This window comes from Geospiza fortis, unplaced genomic scaffold (assembly GCF_000277835.1).
Source record: "Geospiza fortis unplaced genomic scaffold, GeoFor_1.0 scaffold246, whole genome shotgun sequence".
NCBI lineage: Eukaryota > Metazoa > Chordata > Aves > Passeriformes > Thraupidae > Geospiza > Geospiza fortis.
The window spans coordinates 375444-398856 of NW_005054476.1; the positions used below are offsets into that span (position 1 = coordinate 375444).

Sequence of the window (23413 nt, forward strand, 5' to 3'; positions counted from 1 at the left end):
GGGTCAGTGGGCAATAGTAGAAGGAATGTGAGAGACTGGAGAGGAAGGCAGGAGAAAATGCAAATAACAGTTGAGGGGAAGGAATTACCTGAATTGGAAAGGAAATGACTCTGAGGAATGCACGTCTATATCTGAACAATAGCATTCATGGAAAACATTAGTGTTTTCATCAGCAACAGTGTTAAGAGCAACAGTTGGAGATGCCAATGAAGTCATGTCCAAGTTCCATTTTAACACGGGAGAAAAAGAATCTCTTCTGTAGAAGGAGCAGCCTCTTCTCTCCAATCAACTTAGTAGTAGCATATTCTTGCTGTTTAAAAGCCTTCAAAATGTAGACTTTTAATTTCTACTGATTGAGTCAGAATAAGATGTTTTTTCACCCTTGATTTACCTGTGTCAGTAGAATAATGAATTGTGGATAAAATAGGGGGACTGAAGGTAAAGAGGAAAAAAAAATCATTGCACACTAAAATTTAAAATGAAATTGAAAAATAAGCCTCCATAGTGAAGACTAGGAATCATAAAGCTTGTATGAAAACTTTTGTGTTCAGAAACTTGTGTGATGGGCTCATGGGAGCTGAGAAAGACAGAGTAAGAACCTGTGTTCCTCCAGAACACTGGAGTAGGTTCTCATGAACTTGTTTTTGTGTTTTTTCATGCTTCTGAGAGTATGAGTCATATCTTTAAAACAGCTGTGGGGTATCTTTCTGTGTATAGTTTTATAGACCTGGAAGAACCTTACCTGAAGACCACACAGTGGATTCCAGGAGCTCTTGCTCATTTTAATTTCACACTGTTTTGACAAGGAAAATTTGAATCTAAGAGCTTTTCAGTAGTTATTGCCACTATGGTTTGGCTTCAGTGTTATAGTCTTATCTCGTCACCTCCTTAAAGTGTCTCTCTTTAGTCTGTTGTGGGCTCTTGTTTTTAATGAGCTTGTGTAAGTTTCTGTTCACAGCTGAAATGCTTTTGGAAACAACCATCTGTTAAGAACACAAACTGGCCGGTTGATGAGAAAAATCCTAAGCAATGTTTTGGTTTCTTCATGGATTTAAATGCAACATCTCAAATTAACTCCATCTTGTTATCATCTGGTGGTTTACTTTTTTTTACCACCTAGTTATAACGTGACCGGTGACATCATAAACATCATCTGGGAGGGAGATAGAACCAAGTCTGCCACCTCAAAGCAGCATGTACTTGTGCAGCAAACATGGGGCTTGTATGTTGGAAATCTGCCACAACTGAGGTCTAGGGGGATCTATAGGCTAATCGCATTCTTTTCTGCTTATGAGCACAGATTTGATTTTTTTACAGACTGGGTGTTATTGGTCACCATCCTAATTAATTGTAAATGCTGGAGCATTTCTCTTTTCTGTCATGGATGTAGAGTCAACAGCAGAGTGTGGGTGTTCAACAGGAGAGTGTGGTTGTTCAACAGTCTTATTTTCATCTACGTTGTATGTCTCAAAGTACCCACATTAATAGTCTTGCTTTATTTCTCAAGAGCATGTCATTCCCTGTGGATATATTGAACAATTACAGTCATGAGGACTTGGAGAACTCAGCAGAGGACTACCTCTTTGACCTTCGGTGGGGGAATCCAAATGCTCCTGAGTTCTTTTCTCTGCCAGACCACCGCAAGGTAAAAACCAGCAAATACTGTAGTACTGGTGTTCTTAATATCCTTATAGATCTAAGATTTAATATATCCAGTCCTATTGAATTTCAGAACGATTTTATCAAAGCTATCATATTTTCCAAATTCAAATTTTTTTCACTGTGTAACTGGGTTTAAATCTGAGTTTCGGTTACTATGTGCTGCTTCTAGGTAGTGGATCTGTATATAATGAGCAATTTAAAAAAACCTAAAAAACCCCAACCTGACTATAACCTTGAATTTTCAACTGATGGATCAAACCTCATACACTCTCAAAAACCTGTCATCACTAAGGGGTTCATGATTTACTTAAGCTAACTGGCTCTTTTTTTATCTCAGTCCTTCAGTGTTCTTTATGTTTGGGTTCAAGTTTTGATTAGTAACTTCACTCATTTCGAAAGTGGTTCTTTCTTCCTTATCTGAAATAGTCTGTGCTGTTACTGATCTCTAGTAGAGAATAGATGTGCCACTTTTGTGTTTTAAACACTTCTCCCTTGTGATGAGTTGGTCAGTGTTGGTTCTGTCCAGACAAATGCTGGTATTAGAAATAGTACCAATAAAACCAGCAGTGTGTATAGTTTTAATGAAAAGTAAGTGAGCTGAGAGAATTTTCTGTGGGATCTAAAGGTCAGTGCCACAGATTCCTTGGCAGAATCAGAGTCTTGACTACTTTCCTACATTTATGCAAGTGCTGTATGCCTAAATGGTTGCTTGTATTAATGTCCTCATTTGTGACAATGGCACGTCATAATCTTCTTAAATTTGTTAAGCAAGTCTGTCTACCACACCATTCATGTCTGTCAAGTTTTGTATACATTATTTTAATAATAGAAGCATGTGAATTTAAATATCAAAATGCATTTCCACAAAGTTACTTGATTCCTTAAAAGAAGATTTTTTGACCCTTCCCATATTTCTTTCTGAGGGGGAATTTCAAGTAGGCAACTTCAGAATTTCTAACATGTGTGTAACTTCTGGAAACAAAACCCTTTTGAATTTGCCTTCCCACTGTAGCACATTAGAACTTGTTAACAAACACAGTTTTGCTGTGCCAGCTTGTTTCAGTGCCTGACTGACTGCCTCATTCTTCTGTTGGCTTTGACAACTTGCACAGTTGGGACTGTTGAAGGGAACATAATGCTGGCCCCTTGCACACCTTACTTCAGTTGTGCACACAAATGCAAACTGTCAGCAGCAAAGAGCTGTACAAATTACTGTAGCTAACTCTGCCACAGCTTGAGAGTCAGAGCTCTTTAGATGCAGTTTGTCTTTAGGGAGATGTGGAAATGTGTCTAAAGAAAGGACTGAAAGAAAGGCTTGTCTTTTACAGCTAGCTGTTAAGGACTTGATTTTTAATATCCTTCTTTTTTACCTTTATGAACTATAGTTTACTACTGTTGTTTTGGCAAAAGTCTACTGAATTATTGTACATTCTTCTTGCAGGTTCCTATTACCTTGACATCTGTGGGCTTTGTTCCTCTTTGTGGTGAAGAGCAGACAAACAAAGTCCTTGCACTGTTTGCACCATGGGACTCACTCACAGGTTTCATTTTAAGTTTTTTATCTCTGTGTTGCCTCTTTTTTTTTTTTGGTGGAAAATGCATGTACCCAGGCCCGTTCTCATTTCATGCTACTGTAACCCATAACTTTTCCATGGTACATTTGTTGTTCCCCATCTTTTTGTTCACATACTATTATTTTTTGTTGTATATTTATACACACAAGTGCTAGAACTTGGCACACTAATCAGATCAGAACTGGACCCATTGAATTAAAATGATAAGTAACAAAATAATTTGGTGCTTGTCTGGACCATAGTACAACAGGTATCTCTTGATCTTTTTATGTATGCTTCACCTCTCCAAAAGGTATTAATTGAACATTCTTAGAATCCATCAATTTGAACATGAATTTAAATGCTCTTTATTAATAGTGATTGATCAGAGACGTGTAAATTTGTCTTTAGCTTGAAGTCCTAGCATAGCTCTGGCTGAGATGATGGTCTTTGTGGTTTTCTCCTCCCATTCTTCCTCCCTTCTTCCTCCCCTTCCAACTCTCCACATTTCCTTCTTCAATTTAATGCCATGTATATGATTGCCTAGTATGCCACAAATGCCTATATATCATACTCTTCCTAACTGCTGCTCAAATGGCTATCAGACTTTTACATTCATCTAACTCCCTAAAACTTGCACAGTTTCAATATTAATATCTATTAGCCACCCAGTAGTAAAATGCATGTATGAGTGAGACTTACCTTGACAGGCAGTTTTTAGTGGAAGTAGATGTTAGAGCACAGTGTTGAAGGGTAGTGCTTATGTCTGAAAAATAGTTCCTGTATACCGTATCACAAAAAAAACCCCAAACCCAAACAAACAGACAACCCCCCCCTAGTGTTTATTAGTCTCAGTTACCAAGAAAGGTTTTGGACTAGGGAGCATTTATATGGGTGGAACGTACAGTGCCCCACTGGTTGTGCTAGGGTAGTAGGAGCTACATTAATATAGTGCCATCTAGAAAATGCCTGATGTGATTACTATAATGTTATTCCTGGGTATTTAGCAACTTTAATGAATATGTTTCTTTTGGAATGGTAAGAATCACTAACTTTGTATTTCCCTTGTTTCTTTCAAGCTGTAGCCCTGTATCTTGCTGACCAATGGTGGTCAATTGATGACATTGTGAGAACATCTGTCCCTGCTAGACAGGGGCTTCATCAGGTAAAGCACTCCAACATTCACCTAGCAATTAATCCTATACTCCAAGATAATGGCAAATAGATAGTGTGCAAGATATTACATATTTTAATTTAATTTGGAAATGAGAGGGCTGTTGCAAGGGAATAGAGGAATAGGTACAAGGGTGAAAGGAACCTCAATGTGAAGATAGAGTCTTAAGCAAGAATGACCTTTGTAGAGCAGCTTCATATGTAGACTGCTTACATGTTAGCTGTGTTACCATCTATTTTCTTTGTTCTTTAGAATATTGTGATCTGCTTGTGTTGAAACATCTTGGTAGAATAGTGCATTGTACCATAGCAGTACCTATTGATCTTATCAGGAGACTAGTAAACCAAAAATACTGCCAGGAATGTATTGACAGAAGCAAGTTGGAGCTGGAGGCTTGCAGTGGCAATACATGAAGTCTGGAAAAGTAAGTTGCCTGGTGTCTACTTTATTGCCCATCATTGACCTCTGTTACCATTATTTAACTCTGTGTAGCATGGAGTTTTCTAAAACTGGAAATCTGTGTTTTTCCAGGAGTGTAATTTTTATCTACTCATGGAATCTGGGCATTTGTCTTTGATTTTTGTGATTTTTAAAATTTTCTTTTGAGAGTTTGGCATGTAGCCTGGATTTCTACATAATTCTTAATGGTAGGAAAATCAGGAAAGCCGAGTCTTTTACAAGGGAGCTAGCTGAGACTAAGCATTGGAATAGATCATGGTTCCTCCTTCCTTCACAATAAGTAGAATAGTGGTGAACTCATATTTCATATACAAAAGGAACCCTGTAGGATAGATAAAAGGATATTTAATTCCTTATTTCATGCCACAGAAACTGTTGTAACAAGTTTTTTCACTGCTTCATGTCCTGTTGCCTGCCACTCTATCAGGAGTGATTGAGTGTGCAAAAGTCCTGCCACAATGAGGCTCATCATTTCTCCTTTGTAAGACTTCAGTTACCTGCTAGCCCGGGAGTTCTGAGGCTGATGTACTGCTGTTGTGTTTGGTAAATGTTTAAGTACAAGTATAGGTTTGAGTTAGATCATAATATTCTTACTCCACTGCTCTTCTCACAGATTTTTCACATTGGATTGGGAGTGACATTGAAGACATGAAATGTCCTCTGTGGCTGTGATTTGTATTTAACCTATTGCAACTTCTGAGCATCTTCTTGCCTTACAACAAACCTCAGAGAGTCACCCTGCTCTAGCACTTACAGCTTTCCCTTGAAATCTGTCTGCAGCTGTGTTAAATAAGGTCTCTCATGTATGGGTATTAACTAATCTGACCAATCTTCTGAAATGTTTTTTCTGTGTTCCCTCAGGTGAAGTCTGTTGGAGAGAGAGTTGTTCTCTATGTTCTAAATCGAATTATCTATCGAACACAAGAAATGGAAAGAAATGAGATCCCATTTCTCTGTCATGGTAGCAGCCATTATGCTAAGATCATGTGGAAAAAAGGAGAGGCTATTGGGTTCTATTCTGTTAAACCTACAGGTAGAACATTTGAGGATTGTGGGATTTGGGAAGTAAAGGGGAGGAGATAGTTTGTTTGAAGAATATTGTATTAGTAGGCTTTATAAGCCTTGCAGGCCTAGTTGAATTGGTGTTTTTCTGCAGTCATAAGAGATCAGGCTGTTAAAATCTCTAGCTGAAATAATTACATGCTTTAGCAATATAAGCTCTTCATTAATTACAAATTCTATTTAAAACTAAGAAACTTGATATACCCGACAGCATTTTTTTCTTCTCTAGCACGATTACTTAGACTGGACTTGAGTTAGCAAAATGGAAGGCTTGAGTTAGCAAAAATGGAAGGCTTTTCTTTCAAAAAATTTTCAGAATTTCACCCATGTTTGAGTGTGTGTTGTGCTCTCCAAATGAGTAGCCTATGTGGAAAAGACCACTCTGTAAGCAGATGTTTTGAGGAGTGGTGGAGCTCTTCAAGCATCCCAAAGGGTACCCAAGTAATGTAGTCTCTCTGCTCAAGTTTCCCTTGCTTAAAAAATGAAAATAATAATAGAATCATAGAATGATTTTGGTGGGAATGCACCATTAAAGACCATCTAGTTTCAACCCTCCTTGCCATGGGCAGAGACACCTTCCACTAGACCAGGACTCCATCCAGCCTGGCATGAACATGGGGTGTGGCATTCACAACTTCAGTTTGAACATCCCCTTTCAGGGATGGGGCATTCACGCCTTCTTTGAGCAACCTGTCCCAGAGCCTCACTACCCTCACAGTAAAACATTTCTTCCTAATACCCAATCTAAATCTACCCTCCTGTGGCTTAAGGCCACTGCTCGTTATCCTATCACTCACTATATGACCTTTCATAAAGCTGCTCTCCTGCTCTGCTGTAGGCTCCTTTCAGGTGCTGAAAGGCCACAATTAGGTCACCCCAGAGTCTTCTCTTCTCCAGGCTGAACAACCCCAGTTTTCCTCATGTTTCCTCAACCAGCCCTCTGATTGTTTTCATGGCCCAAAAATAAGTATGTTCATGGGTCCTAAAAAATACAAGGTTGCAAAGACTAACTAAAGGGTTGTAGAGACAACTTTGTTTCTCATTGGCCTTGTTAGAGAAGAGGGCAGCTCTTTGCCATTGTTCACAGATTCATTGAAAACTGATTGGCTATTAATGGACTGTTTTAATGCCATTATAATGCCATCCTTTTCTCACTGCTGAGTTCATAGCTACCCTTTGAATCCTCTGATACTGAAGTACCTATGTGTTGTCACCATCTGTTCCATGTTTGTTTAATTTAGGATAATATATTGTTTAAGGGAGAATTTCAGTGTAAAATGTCCTAACATTATTTTGTATCTTCATTTGAAAAATTGGATCACTGTTTTAGTCTTTAAGCAAGAACTTAATTACTTTTCACATTTGTCATGAGAAGTCATGTAATCAGCATAAAAGTGTAATTAAATAAATTTGTTTTCTCCTATTCCCTCCTCCATCTTTCAGCTCCATTTTTACTAGTTTTCATATAGAACTGTATAGTGAGATTTCAAAGTGAGCCTTTCCTCTCTGTCTTGTCTATTCTTTTCTGGTGCTTTGCTGTTACATTAGTCTATTGATGTATCTTGGAAACCTTACGAAGCTTGCTCAAAAAAGTTAATAAATGACTAATAGAAATTATTTATTTTTAATAAAGCTATAAATTATTTTTATAACTTTACTTACTTTTACTTACTATTCTATAGTTTGGATTTTTTATAACTTATAAAAGTCTTAATTTAAATATGCTTAATTCCATGCTGCAGCATGTCAGTCAGCATACAGTTATGTGATCCATACTGATGGATATTTTTCCCTCTGACTATTTCAGGAAGTGTTTGTAGCTCTCTTCCTCATCAGAAGTATAAGTTGCCAGTGCTAGACACAATGTTTGTTAGAAAGAAACATCGTGGGAAAGACTCTGGGTTAATCATGTTGGAAGACTTTGTGGATTCCTTTACTGAAGAGTCTCTTGGCCTACGATATCCACTGTCATCTTTCATGTATACAGGCAAGCTGTCTAATTTTTTCTTCTGATCTTTTTTGTGATTTCTTTTCATGTCCAAATGAGTATTGTCATTCAACCTCCAGATTTGTGGCCTTATCCTCAGGCTCTGCATTAAATTTTCTGCACTTTGGTGGAGGCTAAAAATCCTGATTTGTGTAAGATGAAGTAGTTCCTGATTCAATTTTTTATCCTCTATGTAAAAGTAGATTATTTGAACTCTGTTGGCTTGCTGCTGCTGTGAAGTTTACCACTGTCCTGTTTCCCCCACCAAGCCTGTAGCATGGGCAGAGGTGTTTCTCTATGGGATCTAAAGTCTATCTGCCTTGTATCACCTTTTTCTTGCTCACACCTAAACCTCACGAGGTTGTTTAATTCATGCTTTCTCTGAACTTCTGATGAAGAGGACATATTAGGCTCTGCTTTCACTTGCGTATCAGAAGGGGCAGTTCTAAAACACAAGGAAAACACATACGGTTCTTCTGTTAGCAACCTAAGAGAACTATATCATGCAGGAAATTACATGGATTCTGGAAACTATGTTCTTGGGACTGTGTTCAGACAAGAAGCACATTTCTTTTGCCCTGTTTCTCAAGGCATGCTCCTTCTTAAGCCATTTACCAGTATTTCTTCTATGAACATTTTTGTCTGACCTTCTTAACCAGTAGAAACTTTCTGCTTTTTGAAGCACTACTGTCACTGGATCTGATAAGACCTAATTGTTAGGCTTCAATGAGGAAAATTACTTGCGCAGAATTTAATGACTAATTAATTTTTGTAGTCAAGAAATTACACAGTGGGGATCTTGTGCTCTGAAATTGTGTATCAGTATTGAACCCGGTGAAAAATAGTAGCTTTTTCTAGCAAAGACCAAAGAATTGTGTCAGAGCATGCATGCCCCTTCACCTGTATGTTTGATACAGGTATAGAGAGAAAAAAAGTGGAAGGACATCAGCGCAGAAAATGTTCTGGAAGTGAACAGTGATTAACCATTCGATGGTAACATATTAACACTCCCAGAGAGTGCTTGTCACAGATGCCTAGAGAGTGTGAGGGGACAAAAAGCACTTGATTACGTCCTCTGCTTAAGAACCCTTCTGTCCTGAGTTTGGTTTTGTAGTTGGTAGGAACAGTAACTAGTGAGGTTGCAAAAATCTCAAGTGGGTACTAGGAAGAGAAGAAAATCCCATTCATCTTTGTTTGCAGTTTAAGATAATAATGGAAATTATTTAAACTTACATTCACAAAGGGTTAATTAGGAAAGATGTGTAGGGTAAAGCAAAGTTTATTTCAGACTTGACTATTTTGTTAAACAGTTCTTTCTGTTGTTTTTTGTGTATGATGGTAGATTGCAAAATAGTTTTATTTCAGATAAACTTTAAATCTGAGGTATAGCTGAGTATATGGTATCTATAACATAGTGTTTTTTCCTGTGTTTGCTCAGCTTGTAAGCAGTACCTTGAGAAGTACCCTGGGGATAAAAACCTTTTGTGGCAAGTGGAGGGAGGAGGAGATTGGTTCCAGAGAAAGTCTATTATGTGTATAGTGCATGAAAATGAAAATCTCAAAATTGCAGGTATGGATGCTTTGTTTTGTTGTTTTCTAACACTTTGTAAAAGTTGAACAAATACTATACAAGAGTGACTTCTGTGAACATTGTGTAGAAACTAGAAGAAAGATTTCTATTTGTCCAGAGACCTTTGAGATCGTATTTGGAATGGTGTCATATTTTAACCCCACCTGGCAGCTAAGTACCATGCAGCTGCTTGTTCACCCTCTCGTCCCCCAGCAGAATGGCAAGGAGAGTCTGGAAAAAAAAGGTAAAACCTCTGGGTTGAGATAAGAACAGTTTCATAATTTAAATAAGATAAAATATAATAATGAAAAGGGAGACAAAACCAGGTAAATCAAACCCAAGAGAGAGAAGTGTTGCACAGTGCAGTTGCTCACTACCTGCTGACAGATGCTGAAGCAATTGCCAAGCAGCCCTTTCTAGCCAAGTGTCCCCAGTTTGTATACCAAACATGATGTTCTGTGGTACGGAATATCCCTGTGGCCACTTCAGGTCAGCTGTTCTAGCTATGGTCCCTCCCATCTTCTTGTGCACCTGCTCACTGGCAAAGCATGGGAAACTGAAAAGTCCTTCAGAAAGGGTAAACACCACTCAGCAGCAATGAAAATAGTGTGGCATCATTATTCTCATACTGAATTCAAAATGCAGCACTGTGCCAGCTAGTAGGGACAGTAATAATTCTATCCCTTCAGAAAGTGGGATGATATCCACTCCTTATTTTTTGCATCTTTTATGTCATACCCAGGTTCTGTTCTTTGCAGTTACCAGTTACTCTGATGCTGTTACCTTTCCTGTCTTCTGATATATATACATGCATCACACACATGTATCATTGCCTGTGGGCCATCCCTCTAAAATGTCTGTTGAGTTCCTTTAGTCCATAACTTTGAGTTCCATCTGTTGCAACAGTCTTTCAGGGCAGAAAAGATTTTGCATCAAGTTGGATTGTTGCATGCTGGAACCAGTTCTTCTTCTGTCACCACTGCACTTGTTTGGCTTTGCAAAGTTGTTTCTTCATTGGTCTGGGTGATTTTTACTGTAATACCCTTGACATGGCAATTGAATGGGAATTGGGTTCTGATCCCCAAATTCAGAATGGTGAAAACAGGTGCTGTGAGGTACCCAGTTGAGTGATAGGCATATAACCATGAAAGAGACAGTATAAAGTGTTATATGGCAATTAACATCATGCAATTTAATTTATTGGCTACTCACACCCAAAATCAAATCCCCATAAGGAATGCAATGGACTTCCCCATCTTCCAGTATTACCTGCTAAGTGGAGCCAAGTGCTTGAGCAAACTCAGTTCCACAAATCGTTTTGCCTTTTCCTGAAGCAGGAATAACTCAGATTGTTTCCCTCAGCACACTGTGGGAAACTTATCTCTTTCTACAATGTGTAGAAGTTTGGACTGTGCTGTGTCAGACTGACTGTCAGATTCCCTTGTGTTTACTTAACAGGTGGCTTCTGCTAAATGTGTGTCCCAATATTTGAAGGTCCTGCCGCCCACTGCTCCGGGATAAATGGATTGTTGTATCATTTCATTTTTCTGGAGGGTGGTACATGACAGACAATGTGATATTCCCACTCAGTGCCATGGTCTTTGGCCCAGTTGTCTGTGATGTTGTTCAGCAAATGCACACAATGCAGTTGCAGTGATTAGCCCCTCCCAGTTTATGTACTGGGATTAACAATGTGGTATAGAATATTTCTTTGGTCAGTTGTCCTGGCTGTGTCTTGCTCCCAACTTCTTGTGCAACTGCTCACTCAGCACAAGAGAGTGAGAAGTCCTTGAATTAGGGTAACCCTTATTTAGCACAACTAAAACATCAATGTGTTGTCTTACACTAAATTCAAACAGAGCACTGTATAAACTATTAGGAGAAAAAGTAACTCTATCCCACCTGAAAGCAGGACAAACAGTTGTTACATAAAGGTACTAATTTTCTCTTGCACTGTTTACTCTTTTAAATCTTCACAGCAGAGACCTCAAAGAAGGAAAATAAGAGTTTGCAAGCAGAGGACAATTTTTGTCAGTCTGCAGTATCTGAAGCAGGTGGACCAAGGACTGAGGTAGAAACACAACTAAGTGTAGGTACACAGTCTGTTACCTCTTTTTTTGAGTGTATTGTTACTGGAAAAACAGTTATGAGAAATTATTTTTACTTACTTTTGCTTACTCGTTACATTCTGTGTGGATGTAATGCTTCCCAGTGATGTAATGCTGATGTCTAAGATGGGTTGGTGGTTTTTTGGTTTTGTTTTGTTTTGTTTTTTTTTTGCTTTGTTTGGTTTTGGTTTGGTTCTTGCTTTTGGCTTTTTTGTTGGTTTTTTTTTTTTTGTTGTGGACAGGTTTCCCCATGCATGTAGAGTCTGTGCTGCAGCTGTCAGGGTCTGCAATTTGAGCCTTTTACCAGCAGATTACATAAAGGAGAGTATTTAAACTATATCTTGAGATTAAATTGTTTAGAGGGTTTTTAGAGGTACATATCCATGTCACAGTTCAGTACAATGGCTGATGTTAAGTTTGGTGAAGAGTCAGACATTGTACAAAAAGACCGCAGCTTTCTTTGCATGTATTTGATACAGCAACCAGATTACAGCTGCTCATGGGCATGTGTTTATGAATATGTTTGGGTCATTAAATATTATGAAGCTCTTCCTTTATTTCATTTATATTCTGAAGCCACACCAAATCTGCTTGACAATCATTCATAGCTCCAAATACCGTGAGCATGGATTCGCATGCTTTAAGAAATGTCTGTGTTGCTGACAGGCTTTCATAGAAGTCAGTGCTTTAATTAAAAATGGGAAATAATGGCTAAATCAATACTCTCAGATATTAATGTTTAAACTTTAGATTTGGAATTCAAGTCAAGTTTTCCCAATTGAGAAAATTAGTGTTTCCCAAAACAAAATTAACAGGAAAAATAGTTATGTTTTTAATCTCTGCAATGGTTTGAAAATTGTTGGATCACCTAAGAAAGTAAAATACCCCACCCTCCCCCAAACCATGTAAAAAACATCTCCCAACTTTAATTTTCACGTTTCCATTAGTGCTCCCCATTTTGTGCATTTTGATTCTAGAATAATTTGTTGTTTACCAATTCTTATGTATTTAGTACTCACTTGAAATTACTTGTCTTGGTTTGAAAAGATAGGTGTCTGCTAAGGAAGGCAGGAGCCTCCCCTGAACTGGAAACTGTAAACCCTCTCCCTCCAAATTGTTATAAATTTGAAATTAAGGGGCTCTCAGGCAAAGATATGGGAGCAGGAATAACAGTTCTTTATTAGGGAAGAAAATAAAAAATAAAATAAACAATGCAGTAATACAAAACGACACTGACAGAGTCAGAATTCGACCTGACACTGTGTTGGTAGCAGTCCAATTGAAATTGTAGCTGCAGTCCTTCTGGAGTGGCAGATATGGTTCTGTTGGAGAGTGATCCTGTAGAAGAGTGTAGTCTCCCTCTGGAGATCCAGTGGAAAAGGCAGCTGCTCCTCTGGGAATCCAGTGGAAAGGCTGTTCTGGTGTCCCAAAAATCACAGATTATATCCAGGTAGGAATGCCTGGCTCCTCCCTCTGGGCGGAACATCTCACAATGGGATGCTGTAATTTTATCAGTCATGCAGTGACACTTGATGGCCCATTAACAGCAGCTGTCTCCCAGAGGGAAGATTGGTTTGTGGAAGAGATAAACTGCCCACCTAACAGAAGATAACTGCCACACTTCTAACAGATGGCAAATAGAATATATGTTGCCTTGTAATCTAGGACACTACTTCAAATAGCAGAATGTAGACATGGCCACTTTTTGCCAGCCTTCTTCCACACTATTGGAAGTGAGACTAGAAAAGTGGACCAGGATGCTGGTAATTGCTGTTCCAGATTATTACTAGCAGCTAAGAAAAAACAATGTACATAATTTTATTTTAATGTGTCCAGCTTGTACTCACTTTACTGTATCAAGTACTGAATCCTCAGCTAACTTGCAGAAAAAAATTAAGGTATTGGAATGGTGTGGAGAAACAGGAGACAAAAAAAGCTCTAGGAGGAGGGAGCTGAGCAGCCTCCTGTGCTGACTGTGCATGTAAGCTGCATTACTGATGAATCACCAAGTTCTGGCTTTTCTTATTTTCTACATGGATTGCCATATTCTGTTGGATGTCATGATAAAAATAAAACTATAGAATAGCATAAAAGTATAAAAATAAGACTTTGCAAATAAATTTTGCCAACCACTGCAGTATAGTCCCTTGGGTTTATACAGATAGGGGAGACAAACAGAAAGAGGCTCCTATAATTGAATTGTGTGGGCACTTATTATAAGTAGAACTGTTAGGAAAAAATCTTGGCAGTATTGTTGACAGGTCACTTTGAAATCTTACCGTCTACATTGAGGCCAGAAGTAAAACACAGAAAAACTAGTCATCCATGACATAAAGATAACTTTTAAAAAAGATAAAATTTGCTGAGATGAGACAGAAGACTTAGCTATAAATTAAGTATTATTTTAGCTGCTGTTTTATAGGATCATTACTATGAGTGCTTTAGAAAGGTGCAACCATAGGTAGGATGATGAAAGTATTTTAATAAATTCAGAAAATTTTAGAATAACATTTGCTTTGCTTTTGTTCCACAGGCCGACTCTCAAAAAGGTAAAGAATCAACAGATGTCCATGCAAGCACATCTGAAGGTAAAAATAACTTTGATTATCAGTATTGCAATTACTCTAGATGGATACTTTTGCAGGCTATTTTACAGCTTTCCATTTTACTTCATTCATCTGTAAAATGGATGTAAAAACATGCTTTCCTCCAAGGTGCTGAGATTCGACTCCTATACCTTTTAGAGGAATTCAGATATAATTATGAGTCTTGGTAAAGACACTATTCAGAAAAAAAGTACCACAAAAAAATGCTGTTTTAGTGGCACTCAGTTTCTTTCATGAACTATTTTTGGTGGGGAGGTCATATGTAGATCTTAGTCTGAATTTGTTCACTTGAATTTTTTTGTGTTATTCTCCTAAGACCCTAATGCAACTCATGCTTCCATCTGGACACGAAGCAGTCATTTAAAACGTCAGAGGCTAAATAAAAATAGACAGGAACCTGGACTTGAAACTTCCCAACAAGATGAGGAAAATGCTCTTCAAATGTCCAAAAGCAGGTACCATTACTGTTTTTTTATTTTGTTGCTTGGGCAGCCACGAACTACATTAGTGTCACAGGATGTGCAACTGGTATTTCTTCTCCTTTCTCCCTACTTTACTTGCTTGATTTTAAGGTTACTAAAAGTAAAGTCTAATGCAAGATGGCAAGAGAGAAAAATGAGACATTATTTAAAGAGTGATTGCACCAAAATGTAGTACCTGTGAAAGCTCAGTAGATATTAGAAATAATAGGAAAACAGTGAAGGCTGAGAGTGTCCTGTTGGAACTGAATCTGTACAATAGTAAAAATATTTGTATTCACAGCACAGTTTCTTGAGATAATATATCTGGACTTATATCCATAATACTCTGTGTGGTCTTTGAGGATGTATCCCTTCCCCAGTTCTTGTTAGTCTTGTTACTTCTTTATTGCAGTAAAATATGGTCTGACTGTTCAGCTGGGGAGCTGGTTACTGCTTGTCAGCTAATAACAAGTGTTATAGGGGGACCATGTCTTCAAAGGAAAGCCCTTTGCTCAGACAATATTTTAAACCATCATATCTGATCTAACATCCTGAAAAGAACCCAAAAACATTTCCGGTTTAAATGATGTTAACCTGTGTAACAATCATCAGATGTGGATGTGAAGAGTAGTGTAATTTTGTGTACCATAAGAATTCTTACAGGACAGGGCTTGGAGTAATAATTTGTACTGGCTTTCCATTCAGAATATCTATTTTAAGTAAATAAGTAGCCCCTTCTTCCCTCATAGATGCACTGTGCCTGCCCCACCCTGCTCCATGTGTATGTCTTCCTCTTGTTCTCTTCCAAAGAAATCCACTTCAACCCCTAAAGCCTCTTTAGACAAACTGAAGATAACTTGTTTATCTTACAGGAAATCACTCAAGCTTGTGACATGAAGCTTCTTTAAACAGAATTTATTGTGGGGATTTTCTTTGCGCAGCTGAGGCCTTCCACTAAGCAGTGCCTAATTTTTGTGTTTAAATTGCTCTGTGAAATTACAGATAGTGTATTGCTGTGCTGCACTGTGAGTGCACTGCCCTAAGCTGGTTCAAACAGGTCAAGCAGCACACTTGATGCTGCTACAGCTTAAGAAATGCTGTTACTTCTAATAATTGGCTAGTTCATATGTGAGAGGACTAACCTGATATGCTTGGTTACTAAACTAACCCAATTTGAATGTCAAATTTTGGGCCTTGCAAAATTAAGGCAATGAGGTGTTGCTGTTACACAAGATGTGTTAATGGTGTTTTTAAGCAGACCTAAAGAGGAATGCTAAAATGAAGGCATGAGAACAGCATATGGGCTTGGTATTTTCCATGCACACCAACAAATGAAAGAGGGTCTTCTGTTGTGCACTTTCCTGTTGAGTCCTACTTTCATCTCAAGACTGGCATGTAGGATAAAACCCTCCAGTACTGCCTTTACTATGAGATCACAAAGTAGACTACTGTGAATCTATTACTTGCACTTTTTTCTTTGCTTGTATGTAATAGTTTCAGTTCATCTAAACTTTATCATCTTGAAAATGAGAACTGAATATTTGAGTTACTGGTACTACCCTGCAGTAGTGGCAGTGCACCACGGCTTCATCTTTAGATATTTGCTGATTTAACCTCTAGCTGATGGTAACTTATTCACTCATAATGTGTTTATTACCTTGAGTTACTTTCCAGTCATGGTCTTTGTAACATCTGTATTTTCAGTGATTATACGAATACAGTTGTTTTCATAATTCCATTATTTGAAACTGTTTGTGCAGTGGGGATGGGGGGGGGGGAAAGAAGTTGCTGCTTTTCTTAACCCTTTGTAGCTTTCAAATATGTAATACGTCACTACTTTCTAAATTTAAAGTAACAAGCTTAGAGAAATTTCAGATTTCTTTCCCGTAAAATGGAAGTGAGACAGATATAATTTTATAATTGCCTAGTTGTTATTATTTTTTTCCTAGTGAGGAGTTAGCCATTTTTAGATGCACTTAGTTTTCTAGATTTGTGTTTCCTATGGCAAGTATGTACTACATAATTGGTCATGAAAGAATTTCCCCACTGAGATCACCAAAATTATGTATTAATCTAAAAGATATATCTTAATACCTACAGGCCAGAACTTCTTGCCCATGCATCTGAAAGCTCTGAAGACTTAGCAGAAGTGCCTAAGGTGGATACTGTTGAGAAGGACGAGGAAATAATTGTTGAAAATGAAGACCAGTCTGTATTAGAAGCGGAAATGCATGTATCACCCTCTGAGAAACAAAGTGAGATGGAGGTGAGCTGGATGGGATAGCAATAGCAGATAGGTTTGGAATACAGCTACAGTTTCTGTTAAATGTGGTGCTTGCTACCTTGCTCCATGTGATTCTCAGTTCTTTGGTTTTTTGCACCAGTGCTTCATTAAGAAATGTATCTGAAGAAATATATCTGAAGGCTAGTACAGAATTAGTTTCAGGGAATATTTCACTGTATGTGTTTTGAACAATAGAGTTTATAGGATCTTCAGTAAGATGAATTTCTAGCTTGTCTACCATCCTACTTTTCTTCATTGATTTCTCCTAATGAGAAATTCCAGAGAACTGGGATAAGATCAAGATCTGACCCAATATCTCTAATCTTAAAGAAAAGTTTTTTCAATACATCAGTACCTGGTATGCTTCAGTGACTTCTGTTGGTTCTTTTTACTTCTCTACTTAAAAATTGCCTGTTGGATTTAAAATTCAATTTTAAATCCAGCTTTTAGCTTCACCTTGTTAACAACTTGAATTTAAATTTCTGAATATTCTTTATGCCTAGCAATGCCTCAGGGGTTTTTGTTCTTACTGATGGATGAGAAAGTGGACTTTGTGTATGTTAGGTTCAAGGAATGATTGCAGGAGGCATGAGACATGCATTGAAAACTTCTTGTCCTGGCTCCTAACTGTAAGCTATGGTCATATATTTAGTACAAGTGACAATAACAAACTAATACTCAGGCTAAGTTGGCCAATCTGCATTAAGTTCTGTCTTCTTAGTACACAATTCTAGATATCTCAGGTATCTGCTTCTCACATTAAGCTGCAAATTTAGATCGCATGTACATCCATTAGTGCTGGGCAACAATAGCTGGGCATAATTTTGACTTACAAATATGACCTTTTTTTTTTTAGGAAATGCCATCAGAACCTCTTAATGGTGAGGTAGCAGAAGAAACTGGTAAGACCTCACTCATGGTTGAAGGGGAGATGGCAAATGAAGTTCCAAGTGGCGAATCAAAATTGCTATCTGAGAATCAAGGAAAAGAACCTGTAACACCATTTGTTCCATTAACCCTTGATGCTCCAGCAAAACCCCCAGAAGACACTGAATCAGAGAAGGTGAGAGAACTGAAACAAAATGTGAAGTCATTTTTACTTCAAAGTGTATTTATCTTGCAGGGATTTTTTTTTCTTTTGTTAAGTAACAGAAAGTAGCCCCTGACATTGTATGAAATTACTAGGAGAAGCAATTATTAGGCCAGATGATGTAAATCCATAAGGAGAATACATTAACATTTCTGTTTCAATGTGTAGAAGTGGGACCTATATGCATGTGATACCCAAAAGAAAGATAAGTTTGCAGCAGTTTGCCTTGACAGTCATGAAACTGCTGTTTCTCACTAAAATACTGGTTTGGTAAGAGTGAAAAGCCACACACTTGTTTTGTCTAGCAATTTGTGCCTGATGAGGTGTACAAATAATTAACTACTGCTAAAATGCCTTTGCTTTCAGAACACAGGTTTTACTGTTTTTTTGTTTATAGTGCAAAAGCAGATTATTATATGCTAGCAAAACAATAGTTGTATTTGTCTAAATTATTTTTTTTTCCCTTGGGATTAATATTAGAGTGTTTTTCCTGCACCTCAAATTATTCAACTCTTTTGAACAATTTGAAAATCAGAGAGCAACTCTGGATATGAAATGCAGATCACAAAATAGTCTTGTGCAAAAAGGAGGACTATTTTTTCAAGTTATGCGTGTAGAATTAAAAACCTGCTGAATGCCAAACTATCCTCTGATGTTAATAACAAGAGGCAGTAGTTGTTCAGTGTCTTTTACCTTCAACTAATTGTCCCTTTGATTGTTTTCCTCCACCCATAGGTTTTAAATGAAAATGATTCAGAAATGCTGACTGAAGAAGTTACATCAGTAGAGAAGGAGGGCACTGAAGAACAGCAAGAGTCTGAAAAGGCCAGCACTGAAAACGCAGCTGCTGTGGCATCAAAGGAAGAGCCCTCTGACAATGGCCTGCCCAACTCTGTGGTGACTGAAGCAGCAGAAGAATCTGTTTCTGAAAACCTACCTTCCTCATTAGAAGATCAAAATGAGGAAGCAGGGCACAACTCACAGGAGGCCCCTGCTGCCTTGAGTCAGAGCTCCTTGGTAATGGTTGAACTTGAGGGTGTTTCTTTTCAGCAGCCTTCTGGACAGGAGGCACAGAAGAATCAATTGGAAGAGCCCTCAGAAGAGTCTGCAGAGCAGCCAGATCACTACACGCAGACAGTGGCAGAGCGGGCTGCTGACAGCAGCTCTGAGGAAGCAGAAATTGAGGTACCCGTTGTAGATCGGAGAAACTTGCGAAGAAAGGCTAAGGGCTACAAAGGTCCACCCAAGAAAAAAGGAAAGCCAGCTTAAAAATCAAATAGTGATAATTTATCTATTTATAACAAGGCTATTTTGTGTAAAACGTTAAGGTGTAACTGCACCATATCTGGCACAGGACACATGTGCTTAAAATTCTGTGTTGGATTTCCTCTTGTGTTCATCACCTTTCCTCAAGTTTTGATTTGTTTTTTAAATTTAACCACTAGAAATTGAACTTCTTCACAGTATGAAAGTAAATAGCCAGTCTCCTCCCTTTATAAAGGATACATGATGAATAAATACAGTTGTGCTTTCAAATTGAATAGTTTGTATATTTGAGGTGGTAGTCATGGAAGAAAAATGCAGTGTGAAATCCTGGCCCTGTCAAGGTCCCTTAAATTGCTATAGACTTCCTTGTCACTGTACATGACTGGAGATAATTTTTTTTAATAACTTTGTGTTCTCTACTGTGGAGAAAAGCAGAACAAGAAAAATCTTTCATTGTTTCTTGTTCCCTTCCCACAGGCTTAAGAGATTAAAAGAATGTAAGATTCTTCATTCTAGGTCTCAAAATGTACAAGAAGGCGTAGCTCAGTAGATCAATGCAACGTGAGCAGCACTTCTCTTTCATGAGAATCCCTTGAAACAGCTGAGTTGGTAGAGTGCAGTGCAGTGTCTGCCACAGCACTTCCTGATAACGGATTTCTTGAGCAAAGATTAAGAGATGCCTACGCAGTAAACTTTGTAGCTTCCAAAGCAAGCATTTTGGTAAGCCCGTGTTTTTCCAGAGTATATGGAATGGAGCCTCTGTGTGGAATCATTTGAACTGCCTTCCTAACTACTTGCATGTGTTGAGCTGCTTCCTTGTTGCATTACAGGAAAAGATATGACTACTCTTGATCTTGTTTTGGTCTGAATGGAAGTGGTTCTTTGTGTTTCCAAATAATTGGCTGGTGCTGTGGGGTAACTACTAAAATGTTGTGTCTTCCAGGTGTGTGACTCCTGTGAGCACTGACATTTCAGGTGGTGGTGATATTCATTAGTGTATTAGTGGGTATTTCAGCAAATGCTTGCTTGCCAAACTTCTATGCCTTTAGGAGTTAGTGGGTGATACCTTGCAAATACTTCTAATTCCCACATTTGTTTTCTAACTTGAGTGTAATTTCTGGGATGATAGCTTCCCAGTTGATGACTTTTCTTAAAAGCAGCAACCAAAATTCACTGTATGCCAACAGAAATAAACACAGAGTTTTCATGCTCATTTCCCTTCTGAGGTTCTCTTGGCAAACTGTGTATTTAACTTGTCACACATACCTAAGTTGGCCTTAGTTTGCTGTATGTTTCTTTCTAGTAAATGCAGATCCTTTTGTAATGGCTAAAAACTCAGAAATAAAAGAACAATGATTCTGAGAACAGAAAATTACACCTTTTATCCTGCATATGCCTTTTCCAAGATGTGTGAACTAGTCTTTTGCAGTGTTGCAAAAACAGAGGTACAAGTTCACTTGAATAGTTGCAATGCTATCTTAACTTTTATCCCTTTATGAAGTTAATGTAAGAATCTGGTTTTGGATTTTATGCTTATAAAGTTTAACTCTATTTATATGATATTTTAACTTTTTAAGATATATTCATGCTTTTTATTTTTCATGTGATGAAGTACCATGCTCCTTTTTAATCTGTTAAGAGCAATCTACAGGAAAAAAAAAGGCGGCTTAAAAAAATGTGTTAACTTTAGATTCAGGGTATGTGAGATTACTGAGTTAAGTAAGGGTTTCTTGAACTATTGCATCTAGCTATAGTATCTTATCAATATACATACAGGTACTCACTATGAACCCCATGATTGATAAATATTCAAGATCTTTCCTGATTGTGTATAAACATTCAAGTAAACCTTAAACATTTCTAAAACTCATAAAGCTTTTTATATAAAGCATGTAAGACAAAACTTTTGATATTTTCTGTATGGTTTCTCTTTTACTGCTGAGATTAATTCTTTTAAAAAAAGAAGTGGCTAGAAAACACATCTATTGCATTGCTAAGAATTGGGGATTTTTGAGGACTGGTGGTCCTCAAAAAATAGAGTGGTTGTATACAGTGTACTGCAACTCATCTTCCATTTTTAGGGCAAGCTTTACTGAAGATTCATCTTCTGAGTCCTTCAATTGATACAAATGTATCCACTCTGAAAAAGTTAAGTACTCTTTTACTTGTGAGCCCCCGTAATTTCAATTACTTCTAGGTGGATTTTTGATATGTATGTTTATCACTTATATTCCTGGTGAGGTTGGAAAACTGTTCATGAGAAGTAATTTCACTCACCCAGATTTTACTTTTCATGGCTAAGTTGGAATGATTTCAATTAGTATCTTTCTTTTGAGACATTTGCGGAGTAAATACATAAATATTATGAGATTATGATATTAGGATAGTTTTCGTTTCTATTGAGAATGATAAAATAATTTCATTTCAGTGAGTCAGTTTTAAATACTGAACTTAAATTCACATGTTAAAAGTACACCCTTGAGTAGATACCTTTATAAATCTGGGGTGCCTGGGGTAATAGCTGATGAGTAGACTTTTGCAAACAGAATGTCGGCAGTTGTGGTGCAATTAGCAATTCCAATAACCAGTACAGTCATGAAAGATGGACACTGTTCTAACAGTGATCACAGCAGTACTTTGCACCAAAGAACACGTTTTATTTCTACAACTTCTTTGGCATCAATCTTTCTCCAGTAAATGCAGAGTAGCAAAATCAAAATACTGACTTTAAGAAATAGTTTTTATTGCTGTACTGATTGTCCCACAGGAACAGTAGTTCAATACCTTATTAATTCTGTTACACTTATATAAGGGAACGTGTTTGACAACTATATTGACTGGAGTGCTTTACCGTGGGGACTATTAACTGTCTTATTAATATCAAACTCTTAAACAATTTTAAAGATCCTATTGCACCAGCAACGAAAGATTAAAAGATCAACTTTATACAAGTTTGTACCAAATGTTATTACAACATGCTGTGGAACTATGTGTGTACAGTGAAAGCAGGCAGTATTATTTTTGAGCTTTATTTAGTCTAGGAATAGAGTTTAAAGAACATTAATTTGTGACTTCAGCCTTGCACTTAAATGGTAAATGGTTTTGTACTTGAATCCCATATTTGTTCAAATGTCTGTCTTGTACTGCTTCTCCCATATTCTCTCTTGATCCATTTTAATTTAATGCAGAATTCTTGTTTGCTGTTCTCCTGTTTCACAGTCCTTCGCATGAAAGTGTAAAATCTTATTTCAAAAGCGCTTTAACTTATTTCAGATGATGTCCAACCTTGCTGCTTTTTTGTACCATTTCTTTTGTAAATGTCAGTAATCAAATTGATCATTTACAATGTCATTGACACTATTAGCAACAAATTGGCCTAAGTTTCAGCTTCCTTGCTTCTAAGTGACTGTTCTAAAATATTACTATGGGGATACACTTTAAATTTATTTCCACAAATGTGGTGTTAGCTGTTTTCTAAACTGGTGATACCCTGTTTATAAATCTTATGAAAGATGTATTGCTATTGCATAGTATTGTACCTTAGTCTTGTTACTGTGTTAATTTTTTCTTTTTTTTTAGTACTGTCTTGGCTGCTTTTGAAATGTTTTGAAGTAGTAATAAACTCTTATTTTGTGATTATTTTTTGCTTGGTTCTTAATATTTGAGTCCTTTTCCTATTATATAGGAAGAACATTTTAAAGTGGTTCAATGCACTGGAACATGAATTTTACCACCCGTCTTCTGTAAAGGAGTTTTTAAGAAATCAAAAATTATTAGTTAAAAACCCTTGTATCAATGAAAATAATTTTCTTTAGCTTTTGCATCAGATTTTATTTTTAAAAAGCAGCAAAATAGGCTCTTCTGAGCATTACGGCATGCATTCTGCTGTTTATGTCAGTTCTGCAACATGATGTAAACTTAGGAGTTATTGACATAGTTTGCTATAGACAAGCCAACTAGAAATGCTGTAACACACTCCCCACAGTGTGGTACATTAAAATGTCTTAAGTGCAGTTGTGATATTCAGCCAACAAGTTATGTATCTATAGCACTAAATATAGTAAAGGTTTTCAAGACAGCTGTAGGAAATTAAAATATTCTTTTCATGTTGTTAATGTTCAGCAAAGACTA

At 37.4% G+C, this 23413-nt stretch overlaps 1 protein-coding gene across 2 annotated transcripts; it reads left to right on the top strand.

The window, feature by feature from the left end:
• The first annotated feature begins 1510 nt into the window (after window positions 1-1510).
• Window positions 1511-22921, top strand: FAM169A (family with sequence similarity 169 member A). Of its 2 annotated transcripts, none has more exons than XM_014310024.2 (12): window positions 1511-1645; window positions 3104-3203; window positions 4295-4380; window positions 5710-5881; window positions 7718-7897; window positions 9336-9467; window positions 11447-11556; window positions 14109-14163; window positions 14498-14636; window positions 16743-16908; window positions 17783-17989; window positions 18752-22921. In XM_014310024.2, exons 1-12 carry the CDS (start codon window positions 1511-1513, stop codon window positions 19283-19285), a joined length of 2016 nt encoding a protein of 671 aa, XP_014165499.1. In that variant the 3' UTR covers window positions 19286-22921. The 2 variants fall into 2 exon arrangements, with proteins under 2 accessions (XP_014165499.1, XP_030918852.1); XM_031062992.1 differs by having other exon boundaries at window positions 11450-11556.
• The last annotated feature ends 492 nt before the right edge of the window (window positions 22922-23413 follow it).